The 16,499-nt window shown below is 38.1% G+C and overlaps 1 protein-coding gene across 5 annotated transcripts; it reads left to right on the plus strand.

Moving 5' to 3' along the window:
- The first annotated feature begins 207 nt into the window (after positions 1–207).
- LOC128601337 (adhesion G protein-coupled receptor F5) lies at positions 208–15,056 on the plus strand. Of its 5 annotated transcripts, XM_053614469.1 has the most exons (20): positions 208–603; positions 827–896; positions 2,616–2,719; positions 4,306–4,354; positions 5,753–5,887; positions 6,220–6,393; positions 6,742–6,786; positions 7,918–8,024; positions 8,266–8,330; positions 8,465–8,601; positions 8,832–9,032; positions 9,564–9,767; positions 9,945–10,103; positions 11,130–11,308; positions 11,386–11,562; positions 12,173–13,528; positions 13,925–13,966; positions 14,474–14,533; positions 14,690–14,753; positions 14,863–15,056. In XM_053614469.1, the coding sequence occupies exons 3-20, from the start codon at positions 2,618–2,620 to the stop codon at positions 14,943–14,945; spliced, it is 3,339 nt and encodes a 1,112-aa protein (XP_053470444.1). In that variant the 5' UTR covers positions 208–603; positions 827–896; positions 2,616–2,617; the 3' UTR covers positions 14,946–15,056. The 5 variants fall into 5 exon arrangements, with proteins under 5 accessions (XP_053470444.1, XP_053470442.1, XP_053470443.1 ...); XM_053614467.1 differs by having other exon boundaries at positions 208–896; XM_053614468.1 differs by lacking the exon at positions 827–896 and having other exon boundaries at positions 208–608.
- The last annotated feature ends 1,443 nt before the right edge of the window (positions 15,057–16,499 follow it).

Consider the following 16,499-nt stretch of genomic DNA (forward strand, 5'->3'; position numbering starts at 1 on the left):
TCCCCTTCAGGGGCTCTCAAGTTTAGCTTTCCTTGCTTACATACAGTATAATACAGTACAGATGTATTTTATTATAATAGAGTGATGTTATCATTTGGGGAGGTTTCGATGGAGTTTATAAAAAAGCAGGACAGGTGGGTGTGTCTCACAGACGGTGTGGCTTTCAATTCCAGTTGTAATAATAATAATAATAATAATAATAATAATAATAATAAAGCACAACGGATGGTTCATAAAGCTAAAACAGATAAAATAATGGCTTTTAGTTTTGGGAGAAGTAGTGGTGGTGTTAGAAGTCTTAAGGTCAGGAAAATAAAATGAAATGTAGTCCACATCTAAATATGGAACAAGATTTAACGTAGCGCATCCTTTATTTATTTATTTATTTATTTATTTATTTACCATTTTCGTATTTTAAACATTTGATGGAGAGAAACACACTGGACGAGACAATTAGTAAGGTGTATTACTTTGTTCCAGGAAGTTTTGTATATGTTTTGTATGCAGACCAGCTGTAGGGGCGGTTGGAGGGTGAAGCTTCAATCCCCAACCTATAGCAGGAGGATTAGTGTATGCTTTGGTTGGCTGGATGTTAGAGTCAAGGTAAGGTAAGAGTACTGATTGTTTTGGTTTTTTTTAATTGTAGAGGTATAGGTCAAAAGCTGAATGTTTTCAATATAAGCCTAATATTAAGAATTCATTTTTTAAACAATGTGATTTTTACATTGAAGTCTTTTGCTTGAAATTAATTTCATGTCTGTTTTTATGGATTCCTGCTGTCCCTGTTTAACTGAAGATGAATCATTTTATGCTTCTTACTCTCAAGACAATTTTATCATAGCATAGCATATCATTAGAGAACTACTCACTGAACCTGGACGTACAAGACAATCAGGGTATTTGTGCTTTTCATTTACATCTTGATATCTATTTCACATTAAGCAGATATTTATGATTATTTTAGTCAACAATATTAGATCTGTTGATTTGTAGTTTTCTGTTTCTGATTATTAGATGACTTTGGTCACTTTACATGCACAGTATTTTATGTGGACATAAGTATATATATATATATTGCATTTAAATGACACAAATTATTATATGTATGAATGTAATAAATATAATTAAGTATAAACATCTACAGTTTCAAAAAATACATTTATTTTCCTACTTCGATTCCAAACCTTGACTTTTGTCACAGGGTCTGGGCTTTCTGGGTATCAGAGGAGTGCCGTATCTAATTATTGTGTGTCTCCAAGTTATGATGTTTGACACAAACACTCACGGTCCCCTTTATTAGGTTTTATGATTTGTATGCATCGTGCAGCTGCCACATGATTGGCTGATTTAGAGAACTGCATAATATTGCAGGTGTACAGGTGTTCCTATTCAAGTGTACTGTCCATATCACATCATATCACATCATATCACATCATATGTCATTAAACGGATTATGTTTATATCATATCATTTTGTATAGCAAGTTATCTACCACATGAAATTAAGCAGATGGACATACCAAATCTTTCCTAAGCTACATTTTCAAGCTAGCTTAATGATATCGGTGACATTGGAAAGTTGAAATGTTCTGCTCATTTTCTAATAGAAACTTCCACTTTATTACACATAAACTTTTAAGTCCATAAATAATGTTGTGAATTCTTTATATTTATAGATTTCTTGAGTTAAAACTGATGTCTGGTGAAAATTTCATGTGAATAACCTCATTGGAAATATATTTACTGAAAAAATGTTCATGCGTCCAATACCTCTTTCCCCAACTGTGTGTGTGGTGTGTGTGTGTGTAATATATTATATATATATATACAGAGAGAGAGAGAGTGAGAGAGAGAGAGAGAGATTATATTCTTTAAAAAACTTGTGTATAACCCTAAAAAAAAAAAACTCCCATATTAATCATCATTACGTTGTTTTATAAACAGCCTGTTGAAAATTCAGGACAACAGCTCCAAAATCTAAACAGACAAAATGGCAACTACTGGTTAAACCAACAAGATTAGTACATTATATTTCAACATTCGTTCCAGAGCGTCTCCATTTCTTAATGTTTAAAAAAAAAAAAAGCAAACAAAAAAAAGTTTCTTAAAAAGATGTGATGTATGTCAAATATTAGGGCGAGCAATAAAGTTGGACACAAACCCTGTTCCGCGTAAACGTTTAGTAAATATGATGCTTGTTAATTTCCTCAAAAACAGAGGAATACTTGAGGATATTTCATAGAGAGAATCAGAAAGTAGAATGTGTGCAAGGTGGCATGACATTCAAAAAGCGTACACAATAAGGACATAGTTTAAACTGTATGTGATTATATATATATATATATATATATATATATATATATATGTATATATATATATATATATACTGTAATATAACAGTGGAAATACTACTAAGTTTTGGAGGAGATGCTGAAGGGACGGCATGCGTAATAAGGATAAATGAATCATATCAGTGTCGTTTCAGGAGCTCTTATGAGCATGTTTTATTGGGATCTGGCAGACTGCTTAGCACTGGTTGTGCTCTTTTTTCCCCTCCACGTGCATTATCAGTGAGGCATGTTTTGATTTCTTGCTTTTTCTCTGATCACCATATAGAGATGACGTCACACTGCCTTCTGACATTCACGGCCGTCTTACTAATGAAAACGTGTGTTGTGGAAACACAAGGATTCCGCGAAACATCAGCCTACCCTGCTGAGGTAGCTTTACAGTATACAAGAGTTACTATTAATAATAAAGCACAACTATTACAGACAAGGACACAAGGACTAGGGGTGCTGAGTGTGCGCCAACACGGAATTTCAGAATTCCTTTTAACTGCAAATGTGTGTCATAACAGTAACATTTAGAAATGTTTGTTTCTGCCAGTTCTTGTCACTGTTCGGTCATGCAGTAAGATTATGGATATTATTAGTAAACCTCATCCATTTTAGATGATGGTTATAACACAACTGTATCATAACTGACCTAGATTTGCACTCAGCAAGCAACTTATTATTATTATTATTATTAGGGGGCCAAGCACTAAATGTGCGTAAGCACCTGGCATGTAAATACCAGAAAAGGACTAGAGACTACAATTCCCATCAGCCACTTCAGCTGATCACGTCACATGACTGTCTGAACCTGATTCATGTTTGGGGTTGATCACTTATACATTGCACTGTTCCCATTGTCTTGTGTTTGTCTTAATTTGCCGTTGTTTCTGTTGCTACCTTCTTTGTGTTTTTGCCACTAGTTCTAGAGATCTTGTTTTGTGTCTTGTTTTGATTTGGATTAAACTCTTACCTGCACTTGCATCTGCCTTCGTCTCCATTACCTGACAACGCCATACTGTTATTCTACGTTTTCTCCTTCTTGTTCTCTTTTTTTTTTATCTTTTTGTTCTTCTTTTTTTCTTTCTTTTTTCTGCTACTGCTCATACACAGTAAAATCCCTAGTGTTGAATTAACACCCAGTTCATTTGTCTCCATATAAACAAATTATGTCCAATTCTCACCAAATTTGGCATACATCATGCTCAGACCAACCCGGACAAAATTTCTCAGAAGAATTTTGAATCCTCCAGACAGTTTGCCCGTAATGTGCCAATAAATCTGACAGTGAAAGCTGCCAAACAGGAAGTGAGTATGTATCTCAGCAACGACTTTGTGCACTGACACAAATCTTGGTAGGCTTCTTCAGGACCATGCCCCGAGGCTATGCAACAAATTTCGTGTCAAAGGTTACAATAACATGCCAAAAATGCTTCCATCTAAATACCATTCCTGGTACTTCTTCCCCAAATTTGGCTCACAACATATTGAGACGTGTCTAAACTTGTATAAAGATGAGATAACATAAATACCTTTAGATTTTTTTCAATTTGAAGAAGAAAACACAACAAAGTAGCAACAGATAACACGACAGTTCACAGCAGTAGAGGCAGCTGCAGTAGCAATGCTGCCTGTTTGTTCATCTAGACCCTTCCTCCTACAGTCAGAGAATTCCACCACCTTCTGTGGTCAAAACATACACGTCACAAACGAAACAACAAAGCACGCTGAATCCCTTTGCCTGTAGATATGGCGCTGCTTTCCTGTGATTGCTTTGGGCAACAATTGTAGCATGTCTGTGAATGTGTGACTCACTGAGTCTGGGTGCTTGGCCCCTGAAAATGCTGCTTGCAGCTATTATTATTATTATTATTATTATTATTATTATTATTATTATTATTATTATTTATTATTGCTGAAGTTTACTTACGAGCCTTTCTAAAATTGTGTTTAATTTTTTTCATTCTCAGCTTAATTCCGAAGACGGCCGACTCAATCACTTAAGACAAAAACGAGACAGTAAGCAAGAAAACCCTTTTCTATATTTGATTTATTAATGACTTATTAATGATTTATATTATATCCCATAAAATAATCCATTGAATTATTCTTTAATGTTGCATCAATTCTAAGTGATTTAATCTGATAAATGATGTGTAACTGGTGTGCTATTTCACCCATCCGAAGCACCAGGTACGTAACGGCTGAATAAACCCAACAAAGTCACATAATGATGCATGATGCAGTGTTCACTATAAATACCACGTTCTTACAGCGATCGTTCCCTGTTTCCTTCTTGCCTGCTGTGATGGCGTCCTGCTAGTGGGGGTCAGTAGGGGTTCTTTGGGGGTTCCAGAAGACTATAACTCCCATGGTGATGCTGGGGACCAGCTGACCAATTACATGAAAGTCCATCAGACTCTCTCAAGTAGCTGAAGAGCTGCTTGTTTGTGAATTGTGTGCACTACTCTGAGCCGAATGGGTTGGAGTGGTGTGGTGTTGTGTGCTGTTACAGCCATTGTTTTGACTTTGCATATTTCTGGAAATATATCTTTGATTTTGAGGTCTGGGAGAATGTCCGTGTATAGGCCCTCTGTCAGCAACATGGGTTGTGTTACAAATGTCAGATGTTCATGTGTGTAGGCTGAGAATGCCTCGTGTCTTTGTGACTGAGTGCAAAACTGTTTGTGGCAATTGCAATCCTGAAGCTATCATAGGAACTGTAGTCCAAGCCATCTTCATGGTTTATAAGTGGTACCATCCTCAGTAATCTCAATGATCTTCAGGCTGTCCATGTGGGGACATCCTCAGCAGCGGGGAGTGATTTCCAGTTGATGATGGATCAGACAAGTCCGGAGAGTAGAAGGAGTCAGGATCACTGGTTCATCTCAGGAGTAGAAACTTGTTTCCTTGCTGATAAAAGCATTTTTTGTTCTGGAAAAAAAAAATCTGTGATCTGGCGCAATGTCCCGGCCACAGCGATGCTGGACTGGTAGAAATGCGGACCACGTGTCAGGTAAATCCAGTCAAACATGCATTTTTGGTGTTTGGGAGAACCACGGGAATGAAGCAGCACCTGCTTTCAGGGTTGCCAAGTCTGCTTACAATACACAACTTTGGGATTCTTCTTTTTTGAAGTCGTTTTTAAAAAAGTCATGGGTTGCGGTTTTTGGGCTTGTTTTAAAAAAATATGGTTGCTCGTTAGGAAAATCCCATTTTTTGGTTACACTTATGCTCACTGTTTTCCCCAGTGCATTGATTGACACTGTCTGCTCACAGCTTCACAATAATATCAGTGCAGTTATGTATTTCATCCTCCCACAAATCCCCTCACTGACCTGTCCCGCCCTCTCCTCCCCTGAATGAATGCATACTTCAGAGGAACACGTTTTAATCCCAGTTTTATTGTTTTCCCAGCTAGTACATATGCACTGGAATACATCGTGGTGGTAGAGGTAAATGTTTCCGAACTGGATTTCATGCAGCAACTCAAATCGTTCAGTCTTCAGTTAGACAACTCCACTAAAATCTCTACTGTGGACATAACAACCGGTAAGTTTCAAATTCACCGTCCTTTATAAACAGTACAAACAGTACTCACGACAGGGGAAAGGAACCAATCCACAGACTGAGTGAGAAGACATAAACATGACTATTATAAGTGGGACACCGTTTACTTTGTGTACGGTATAATGCTATAATGGGGTAAGTGAGAAAAGATATGCTGGATTATATATGGTGTTTAAAACCTCAATACCAATTGACTAATAAACAACACTAACACAGTAGCATTACTGATTTGACTTTGACTAATTTGACTCATTTTCATTCATTAACAAACACGGTCTTACCAATTTCAATTTATTTTATTGTCATTTTTGCAGTGTGCCAATTAAATAATACTGGATACCAATGCAGGTGTGAGGACCAGTATATTTGGCCATGTGACAAGTGCATGGAATATGGGCAATGCAATGGCGCCACCAAATCCTCGTGTTCTTGCATCAATGGCGTTCCAAACGATGGACAGTTCTGCCAGCCACTACATGACATGTCAAGTAGGTACAAGCAGGAAATGTGATAAACTATACATGTGCTAAGAAAAATAGTACAAGCTATCTGCGAATATTAAAAGGGGTATGGTTTCCATGAGCCACAGCAACTCAGTGGCAGGTTACTAATACTGCAAAATGTGCCACAAGTTTCATTTGGCCCAAATCCAATGAAAATATGTATCCCAAATTTCATTAAAAATGGGCGTGATGAAAGGGACGTTTAAATACGAAACAACATTTTTCCTTCACACGCAGATAGAACAAAAAGGTTCAGTCTCCCAAATGAATTAAAAATAATTACTGAACAGCTAACGGTTTTCCCGTATTCATTTTTCACTTTTCTCCTCATAGATGGAAGTACATGTCCAACTCCACCACCACCACCAGCACCACCAGGTAGGAAACATGTAGTAAATTGTTTGATCCCATATGATATTCATTTTCTCCCCTATGTATTGATGGAAGGTTGATAATTATATGATTGAAATCAAGATAAAAAATCAAGACTAGGTTACACCGTTCACTGATGACTGAAGTGGATTGGGAAGTGCATCTGCTTAAAAAAATGCATTTTATATTTGCTGGTAGAACAGCACCAATATCTTATAGGTGTTGATAATGCCTTTATTTAAATCCAACTCCTTTATGAGAAAAACAAAGCCCTCAGTCTTTGAAACAGTTCGTTGGCAGTGTATTAACATGCACTGTAACATATACATGGAAGGTGGGATCTAATCTGCGCCTCCTACCGGGAAGTGTCCTTCCTCTTCATCTCTGTATTTGTTTACAACACATTGGGCTTTTCATCGATCAAGCTGGATACAAAAGAATTTATTGTTAAATTGTTCATTTGGTATTCATGAAAAATCCATTAAGTTCAGAAAACAAAGTTTGTGTCCTACACGAGCTCCAGAGGGTGTGTGAATTCACACGTACGAAGACTAAGTAATGCAAACCTCCACGATCAGCTTCAAATCATATTAAATGCATGGATTAGTGCAGGGGTTCCCAAACTTTTCCAGGGCAAGGCCCCCCGAATGGCATTAACATTTGACCGAGGCCGCCCTTTTGCAAGATCTTTAAAACACATTAAAAATACAGACTTCTGAATATATCCCCCCCCCTTTTTTTTTAATTAATAATTACATCTTACATCTTTACATTACATTACATTAGGAATTGATTGTGTGTGTGGTTATCTGAGAGTGAGAATTTATTTTCAACACCATATTGTTGAGGCCCCCAGGGCGCCCCCTGGCCCCCACTTTGAAAACCACTGGATTAGTGGATTAGTTTTCTTCACAGTTTATTTAGTCAAGTTTAAATAGCCGTTTAAACATTTGCACACAAAAGTGCAACGACCATTTGGGCGAACCAACCAATTGTTTCATATTAACGGCATTAATTACAGAAGAATTAAATATGAGACAAGTCATAATATATATATATATATATATATATATATATATATATATATATATATACACACACACACACACACTTACATATCTCTCTTTTTTTTGTTAGAGACCCCAAAAAATATGTCACTGAAGATAGATGAAAAGTTTGACATCGCACTCACCAACCCAACCAGTGTGAAGTACCACAAATATAAAACCACACTTGAGAATGTGGTAAGTATGGCAGTACTAAAAAAAAAAATGTTTTCAAAAAATCAATGATTATCTGACTGGGTATTGCATGGTATTAAAATATTAAATTCTTTTAAAAGAAGGTTTTCAATGAGACCCGGCTTTAATAAAGTAAGAGTGACCTTTAATGAACCGGTGAATAAATACTGGTCCAAAAAAAAAAAAAAAAAATTCTGTAGGAGTTTGTAGGAACTTGTGATATTTATTTATTTTCTTTTTCCAGATTGATGATAGTTACCGAAACATGGCTGGCTACAAACCTGGCTCCGTGAGAATTCTCAGGTTCAGGTAAACAGCTTTTCTTTTTTTCTCTCCCCTAATCTTCAGCAGCCATAAAGTTAGGTGAAATTACCTCTGGTGTTTTTTTTTTTGGGGTGAATTGGTAAATTGTTGGAATGTTGTTTTATGTGTGTGTTTGCTAGGCCTGGCAGCGTAAATGTAGACTTTATAATTACCACAACCACGAATGACCTTGATTTTAGATCTGCAAACTCGGAGCTCTCTCAAATACTCACTGCGAATGGATTTAAAGTTGTTGAAAATGCTTTTGCTTATAGCGGTAAGGGTTTGATTTCTTGTCTTGTGCACTGATTATATCATATTTCAGCAGTTTGCCTTGTGTTTCGTGTTCTTGAATACGTGTTTAATAGGTTTAATAGTCACAGATGATCGTGACATTCAAGTAGAGTTAGTAATACAATATTGCCATTAAAAGGTACATGAAATTCAGTGGCATGTTTTATTATTATTATTATTATTATTATTATTATTAATATTCTTATATTTCAGAGGAGTATGACCTAGTCCAAAGCCCAGGCAAAATATATCCTCTGCAAGATGTGCAGCTCAATTGTGCTCTTCCAGCGGCTGTAATGGGAAACATACAATGGCGAGTGGGTGGAGTCGATCCTTTTCTCAATCCCGTTAAATATAACATCCTTAATAACAACCGCACTCTTAAAGTAATAAGCGCGAGTGCCGTCGACAGTGGTAAGTAATCAATCAATAATTCACAACATTTGTCAGTCTTTTCTTGATCAGTCCGTTCAGGATTTGCGAAATCGCAATCGCACGAGCTAGTTGTGCACGGTCTTCCGCAGTGATGTTTGTCGATGTTTAAACGAGACGTTTTAGCTGTACTCGTTTTCGACGCACGTGAATCTGAGATGGCTTTGGCGGAATGTGCGTCGCGATGACGTCACGTGACGCATCTCGGCCCGAATTTGCGGGAAATCTGCAGTAATTTTGAAACCGCACGCTCCCTTTGTGATTTTGTGTTTGTGAAATCGTGGAATCCTGGAGGGACGGATTCATTTACATAAAACCTGCCTGTAGTTTTTTTTTTTTTTGTCCAAATTGTAGATTTGTAATTTTCTGGTATGTCTGCAATGTTGTTATTCTATGATATGGGTCATATTATTAAAACTTCCATTGAAAACTATGTTCGTGGCGGAGATTTATAACCAAAAATTTGATAGGTTCAGTGACCTAATATTATTGTCTGATCTTTTGTTCCTCCAGGTATATATGAATGCATAACCCAAAACAATTCACTCAGACTTATCCAGTGGCAACGAATTGTGATTCAGCCGTACCCCAATATCCAAGTAAATCCTGATAAAGTGTATAAATGTGGCGATGTGTCCATACCACTGCAGTGCTGTGCCCACAGCAGCTATACAGTCAAGTGGACCAAGGACTCCCCGGAACCACTAACGCCTCCAGGTCATACACAACATCAGTACATGTCACAGAATTCGTTAAGTGGTTATCGAGTACACGTCGTATAAATGAATAACCTCAACTATTTGAAAACGGTTAAGGTGCTGAAAGTATGCGTTCAATTTATGATTATTATTATTATTATTATTATTATTATTATTTTATTATTCTGTACTGCAGGTCCAGGGTCAGGCTGCATCGTATACAACTACACTGTCCAGAAACAGGATTGTGAGGCTGGTGACAAAAAAGTCACTTTCACATGTCAACTTTCAGACGATACTCTGAGTGTGTTCGATTATAGCTCAAAAAGCTTATCAATAAGTACGACCCAGAAAGGTGAGTTATCACGATCATGTTCTTCGGTTTCAAACCGTACGTCTTTTTTTTCTTTTGTTCAAACGAGTGGTACAACGTTTATATAAAAAAATCTACATTTATCATTAAAACTCAAATGTTCAAGTTAGTTTACATTGCACCACAGATACGCAGTGATTCCTCACAACAAGCATCTTTATTTTAATGTTGCTTTAGTGAAAAAGCTCCTATAAGCAAAAAATATAAAAAATCATCTTTTTATTATCATTATTATTATTTTATTTTTAATCATAGCTTGGATTATACCTAGATTGGAAATCAGTGTTGTTAAACATAGAGGCGGATATTCCGTCTAATTCCTTAAAATCAGTTTAAAACCGGGATTCACGAACGCAGGCTTGCGACCCCATGAGGTCACGAGATATTCTCCTCTTTCGTTTCATTCATTTTTTTTTTTGACAAAACCATGTTATTTTCGTCTTTTCACTCTCCTGAAAATTCCAGTTACACCATTGTGGGAAAAAATAAACCCAGAACAAATTTCCCCGTCCATTTAGCATCACTTAACAAACTAGCATTGTCTCTCAAATGTACTTGCTCTAGACAGTTCTTGTGTATTAACACGGACTGCTTTTCCTATTACAGTGAGTGTTTGCATTTTTTTAATGTCTCAAGCGCCTAAAGAAAGTCTCACTTGTGTTCCAGTCTTCTGGAGTTTCTAGATTGGTAAATACTTTTGAATTTGAACAAAACAAAAAACACCAACAACAGAAAAACGTAGCGTGCTCAAGACTTAATCATTTGGGTTTGTTCGGCAAAAAGTTTTGGGAATCCCCCGGGTGTAAAGCACTGAAAGCCAAACAACTTGTGCTCATTTTAAAATTTCATTTCTATAAACATTAAAAACACCAACACTGATTTGCATTTATAACGTTTTCCTCAGACTTTTATGTAATTATCTTGGCTATTTGTAGTCCTAGTGGTGGTAGTTTTCAAATTTTTGGTCCTGTACTATACTTATACACCTTGTACTCTTCCCCCCGTTAGCATTCACCTGCACTGATAGCAGCTTCGGTGTTGGGATTGTAAATCAGACAGCGTTCAGACACTGTGATGGAAATGAGATTGGAATTCAATGGGCAGTGTGCAATAAAACAGGACAGTGGAGCATAATATCGAACAACTGCACCCTTCGAGCCATCCAGGACCTGGCAGAGAGGGCTGAAGTAACACTCTGACTTGCTGTTAAAGATAAACATATGTGCAGTTGGCTGACTGATAACTTTTTTCTTTTTAACACCAGTATTTAGACGTAGAAGAAGTCCCAATGTTTGCTGCGAATCTCAGTAACGCTGCGGAAAAGAATTCGGAGGGTATAACCACCGTGCCTGTCAATCTCTTGAAAGTTGTTGATTTACTCAGCAGACTTGCGACTATTTCCAAAACAGGATCATTTACAGTGGACAAAAACATGATGGAGGTATGTATATATATATATATATATATATATATACACATATACAGATATTTAAAATTGCATTTATGTTTACACTTTCCTCAAACTAGAACTAGACATGTGATTGAAGACAATTACATCTATTACACATGGCATACATTGTGTAAAAAAATACGAGTTGCTGTTTAAGCCATAATTCAGACATGTCTTCCAGTCTCGTACTGCGAGTACGATTGTGCGTGTAAGCAGAGGTATGAAGGTGAGTGAGAAGGTATTCAACCGTGCAAGAGAACATCGCTTTGCGTCGACGTTTAATGATAACGAGTCTTTATTGATCACATATACACAGTGAAATTCTTTTCTTCACATACCCCAGCATGGCAGGAAGCTGGGGTCAGAGCGCAGGGTCAGCCATGATACAGCGCCCCCTGGAGCAGAGAGGGTTAAGGGCGACAGAGGCAGCTTGGCAGTGCTGGGGCTTGAACCCCTGACCTTCTGATCAGTAACCCAGAGCCTTAACCGCCAAGCCCCCACTGCCCCAAGTTATCTGTTTAGTTATTTATTTCGATGATGATTGTAGAAAAGGGAAACGCCGCACGTCTGACTCGTCTTCAACTTTTGTCTCAATTTGCAGGATTTCCTCAAAACTGTGGACGTCGTCACGTCTGAGAAAGCCCAAGCGACGTGGAAGAGTTTCAACGACGGTGACGCGAGTACGAACGCCAGCTCTGTGCTTCTTCAGGCAATCGAAAATATCGGGAGCAGCCTCTCAAACGATAGTTTTTCCATAGTGATGTCGAATATCCGACTCGTGAGGAATTTGAGTCGCTTCATCCATGAAACGTTTAACACAAATTCAACTACTCAAATACGCTTTCCAGAGACTGGCGGATCGTTCCCGGTCACCGTGGTTATTTTCTCAGCGCTTAACGTTGTGTTACCTGTTCGGAATGCAAACAACAACAGCAGTCAAACTCAAGCCAGCATCAACGGAGACTTAGTTGTGATTGAAGGAGAGTCGGCAGTGAACAACGTCTCCCTTGTTTTCGATGCTAAAAACAAGTCATTAGGAAACCCACAGTGTGTCTTTTGGAACTTTAACCTTTTAAATGGAATTGGTGCGTGGGACTCGACTGGATGTGAACTCAAGCCACTGAGTAGTCAAGCTGAAAGGTTGACATGCGAGTGCAACCACACAACCTCTTTTTCTATACTGATGTCACCAGCAGTTTTTCCAGATAACGATACCCTGACTTACATCACGTACATTGGCGTATGCATTTCAATGGGCAGCTTGGTTTTGTGCCTCATCATCGAAAGTCTTATCTGGAAATCGATGTCAAAAACAGATACGTCGTACATACGCCACGTCTCCACGGTCAACATCGCTCTGTCCCTTCTGGTTGCAGACATGTGCTTCATTATCGGAGCAGTAATTGGGAAAAAAGGGCAGAAGACACCTGTGGGTCCCTGCAGCACAGTGACATTCTTCATCCACTTCTTTTACCTTGCTCTGTTCTTCTGGATGCTCCTGTCAGCACTCTTGCTTCTCTACCGCACTGTCATAGTCTTCTCCAGGATGTCCAGGACCATGATGATGACCATAGCCTTTACCGTTGGCTATGGAGCCCCATTAATAATCGCTCTGGTTACTGTGGCAGCAACATCTGGAAATGGAGGATACATTCAAGAAGAGGATACTTGTTGGCTCAACTGGAATAAAACCAAGGCTATACTGGCGTTTGTGATTCCAGCCCTGGTCATCGTGCTTGTAAATCTCCTGGTGCTTATTATGATTGTATATAAGATCATGACGAGTGGAATTGGCGCCAGAATTCAGCGAGATGAGAAACATGCCATAGTAATGATTGCCAGGTGTGTGGGCATTTTAACACCCCTCTTTGGTCTAACTTGGGGATTTGGGATTGGAACCATGGTGTCATCAGCCTTTGGGATTCACGTGGTGTTTGCAATCCTTAATTCACTACAGGTACCACTATCACCTTCATACATTATTCTTGTAAAGAGAAGCACAGATGCAGTAGTCAGTCTACTTGTGAAGTAAAAAAAATCATTATTTGATTGATGTCCAGCACTGATTTGAAGCATTTAGCTTTATTAATGTAATGCTATTTCGAGAGGAACATGTGGGTTTCTTAAGAGTAAGCAAGCAAAGTAAATTAAATACAAATGACAATAAAGTGAGTATTGATAAATAAACCTGATAAATGTGTCTATACAGAATATATAGTAATAATAATCAGGATGATGGGGATTTTTTTCCTCTTGTTTAAAATGTTATTTTATAATTGTGTGTAGGACACTATATGTTCGTTAAATGAAGGATGGAGTAACTATGTCATTTGTCTCGTTTATGTCTTCAAAGGGCTTCTTCATTTTAGTTTTTGGAACACTACTGGACAAAAAGGTGCGCATTTTCATAAACTCCAGTTGTTTTGTTGACTAATTTTCAGCTAAGAGCAGCCAACTTACAGAAATAAACAGCTTCAGCACAACTTTTAGATCATCAGTAGTCTGGGTGCGATGTTCTAGTGTTCCTGTAGGAAACACAACCCCATTAAACACTAGAACGGTTTGAGTTTAAAGCCTCTACACTCTTTATGGGGTTCATGTTCCACTTTCTGACACGGAAACACTCTTTAAGGGTTCCCACAGAGAACCTTAAAGGAGTAAACAATTCATGGCACTTGAAAAAAAAACAAAAAACTAATCACCTTAAAATAATGGATTTATGGATTTCTATTCATATATCTGTATATATTCTGAACAGAATGATGTACAGGATTCAACATTTAAGTCAATTCCAAGGTCATTTTTTTAACAATATACATGTAAATGGAAGTTTATGACGTTTAAATGGCACTGAATTACATGACGCTATCATGAAACGATTCGTCGTTTTGTTTTTTGATAGATTTTTGGGGCTCTCCTAAGAAGGTGGAGGTGGACGAACATGAGCCTTAACCTCACTGGGGTAAAAACACTTTCACTCCAGCTCTCTGCGTGGCCCTTTATCTTAAAGCTAATGGCTTAAAGCTGCACTTTAGCATAATATGTTCTCGATTAAATAAGATTTGAGTTACATAAACCTTACAGAGTGAATAACTTGGAGACTACCTTTACATTTCAGAACACCAGTGAAGGAACATCAGCTTCTAATCGAAGGGGTTTCTATCACGTTTTCCCAAGGCGATGTGAGTAACGATCTTTCGCGAATGAAGCTCGAACTGGCTACATGTATTACTTGTGTATTGCTTTGTATCTCAGTGTCTTATCTACATCCTGTTTTCATGATGTTTACAGACGGCTACAACCTCTCGACAGCTGCCTACTCTTCACATGTACCGTCAAACTTCACGGAAAGTTTTAAGTTCACTGACAAATAATGCGTCTCACTGCACATGCAAACAGAGCGTCCCTTCCACACGACTGCCATGACTCGACTCGAATCAATTCCATTTCTTTTATTGTTAAATAAACAGCTACTGCAATGTTAATGGCTTTAAATTTTTTTTTTTTTTAATCTATCAGTTAAGATGTACCAAACTGAGATGAGCATTTACATAGTTTGTGGTGTTTGCTTTTCATTTGTAGGGAGACAGTAAGTCAGAGAGAAATACTGCATGTATTCTATTAAGAGGTAAGCTGCAGTTGTTCAGATTTTCATCTAGTTGGCTAGAATGGGTAGAAAGCAAACCACTAAGTGTCAATCATTACGCTCTTAAAATGGTGTAAATGGAATAGGACGCATAGGAGTCCTTGATGTAAAATACAACATTTGTGACATGAAATCTTGCCATATATTTATAGATTCAGTAAAATGATGATCACATGAAATATCTTGGTGCACAGCAAAATCCACAGAAACAAATCAGCTCTATTGGAGTTAATTTCAACACTTTTAAAGTGTCCGGAGGGGTCCACACTCCACGGTGTCATTTGAACACTTTTTAAAGAGTTGGTATTTGAACACTTTAATAGAGTTCACATCAACTCTTTGTATAGTTGAAATTGAACACTACCCAAGTGTTAGTTTCTCAACAGCAGTGTGCAGTGTTAGAAATTCATTCTCATAGGAGTAATTCATTAACATTGCATACTATAAAATGAGTCGCCTCTAACACTATAAAGCGTTAATATGCTACTGCACAATTAAAATGTCATTTAAATGATTACAAATCTAAAAGTCAAATAAAGGAAAAAAAAAAACAAGTTGATTGCTTTCTAATAGTTTTATTTTTCAAGGGCGTTAACATTACTGACCCTCAGGTCAAGTCTTTCTAAATATAACAGTTGGGCACTATGTACTCTCTGTGATTATTCTCATTAGAGCACTGCTGGTCAAATGGCCTACAGCAGCGGTGCCCAATACATCGATCGAGATGGTATGTATGGTCGATCGCACAGGAAGTGCGGGTAGATCGCCATTCCAAAAAAACAGATGTTAGCGTTGAGGTGCAGGGCAGCCAGTCTGAGATCCCGTCTTTTCTCTCACCGAGCGTGCGATCAAACGCGCCAGTGCTGAAGGCCAGCGAGAGAAATCGCGGGGAGAGGACATTTTTCAGTCTTTTAAAGACTTCACTGACAAAACCCAGCTCCAGTGTGCAAACTGATATCAGTCAGTGGTTGAGCAGCGCAAATGGATTCATTGCCAAGTGCAGGGAGGACGATGCTTTCCCTGACTTCCTTAACTACCACTGCATAATACACCAACAAGCCTTATGCGCAAGAATGCTAAACATGAAAGAGATCGTGGATGTGGCAACAAAGATCGCCTGTTCTATACGTGCTAGATCACTTCAAAGACAGCTGTTCCGTGCGCATCTGGAGAAGGCAGACTGCGGCCACTCAGCTCCTGCTACACACTGACGTGAGCTGGCTTAGTAGGGGTAAATTCCTGCAGAGATTTCGAGAGCTCTGTCCGGAGATAGGCGAGTTTC

This window comes from Ictalurus furcatus, chromosome 25 (assembly GCF_023375685.1).
Source record: "Ictalurus furcatus strain D&B chromosome 25, Billie_1.0, whole genome shotgun sequence".
In the NCBI taxonomy this organism is placed as follows: domain Eukaryota; kingdom Metazoa; phylum Chordata; class Actinopteri; order Siluriformes; family Ictaluridae; genus Ictalurus; species Ictalurus furcatus.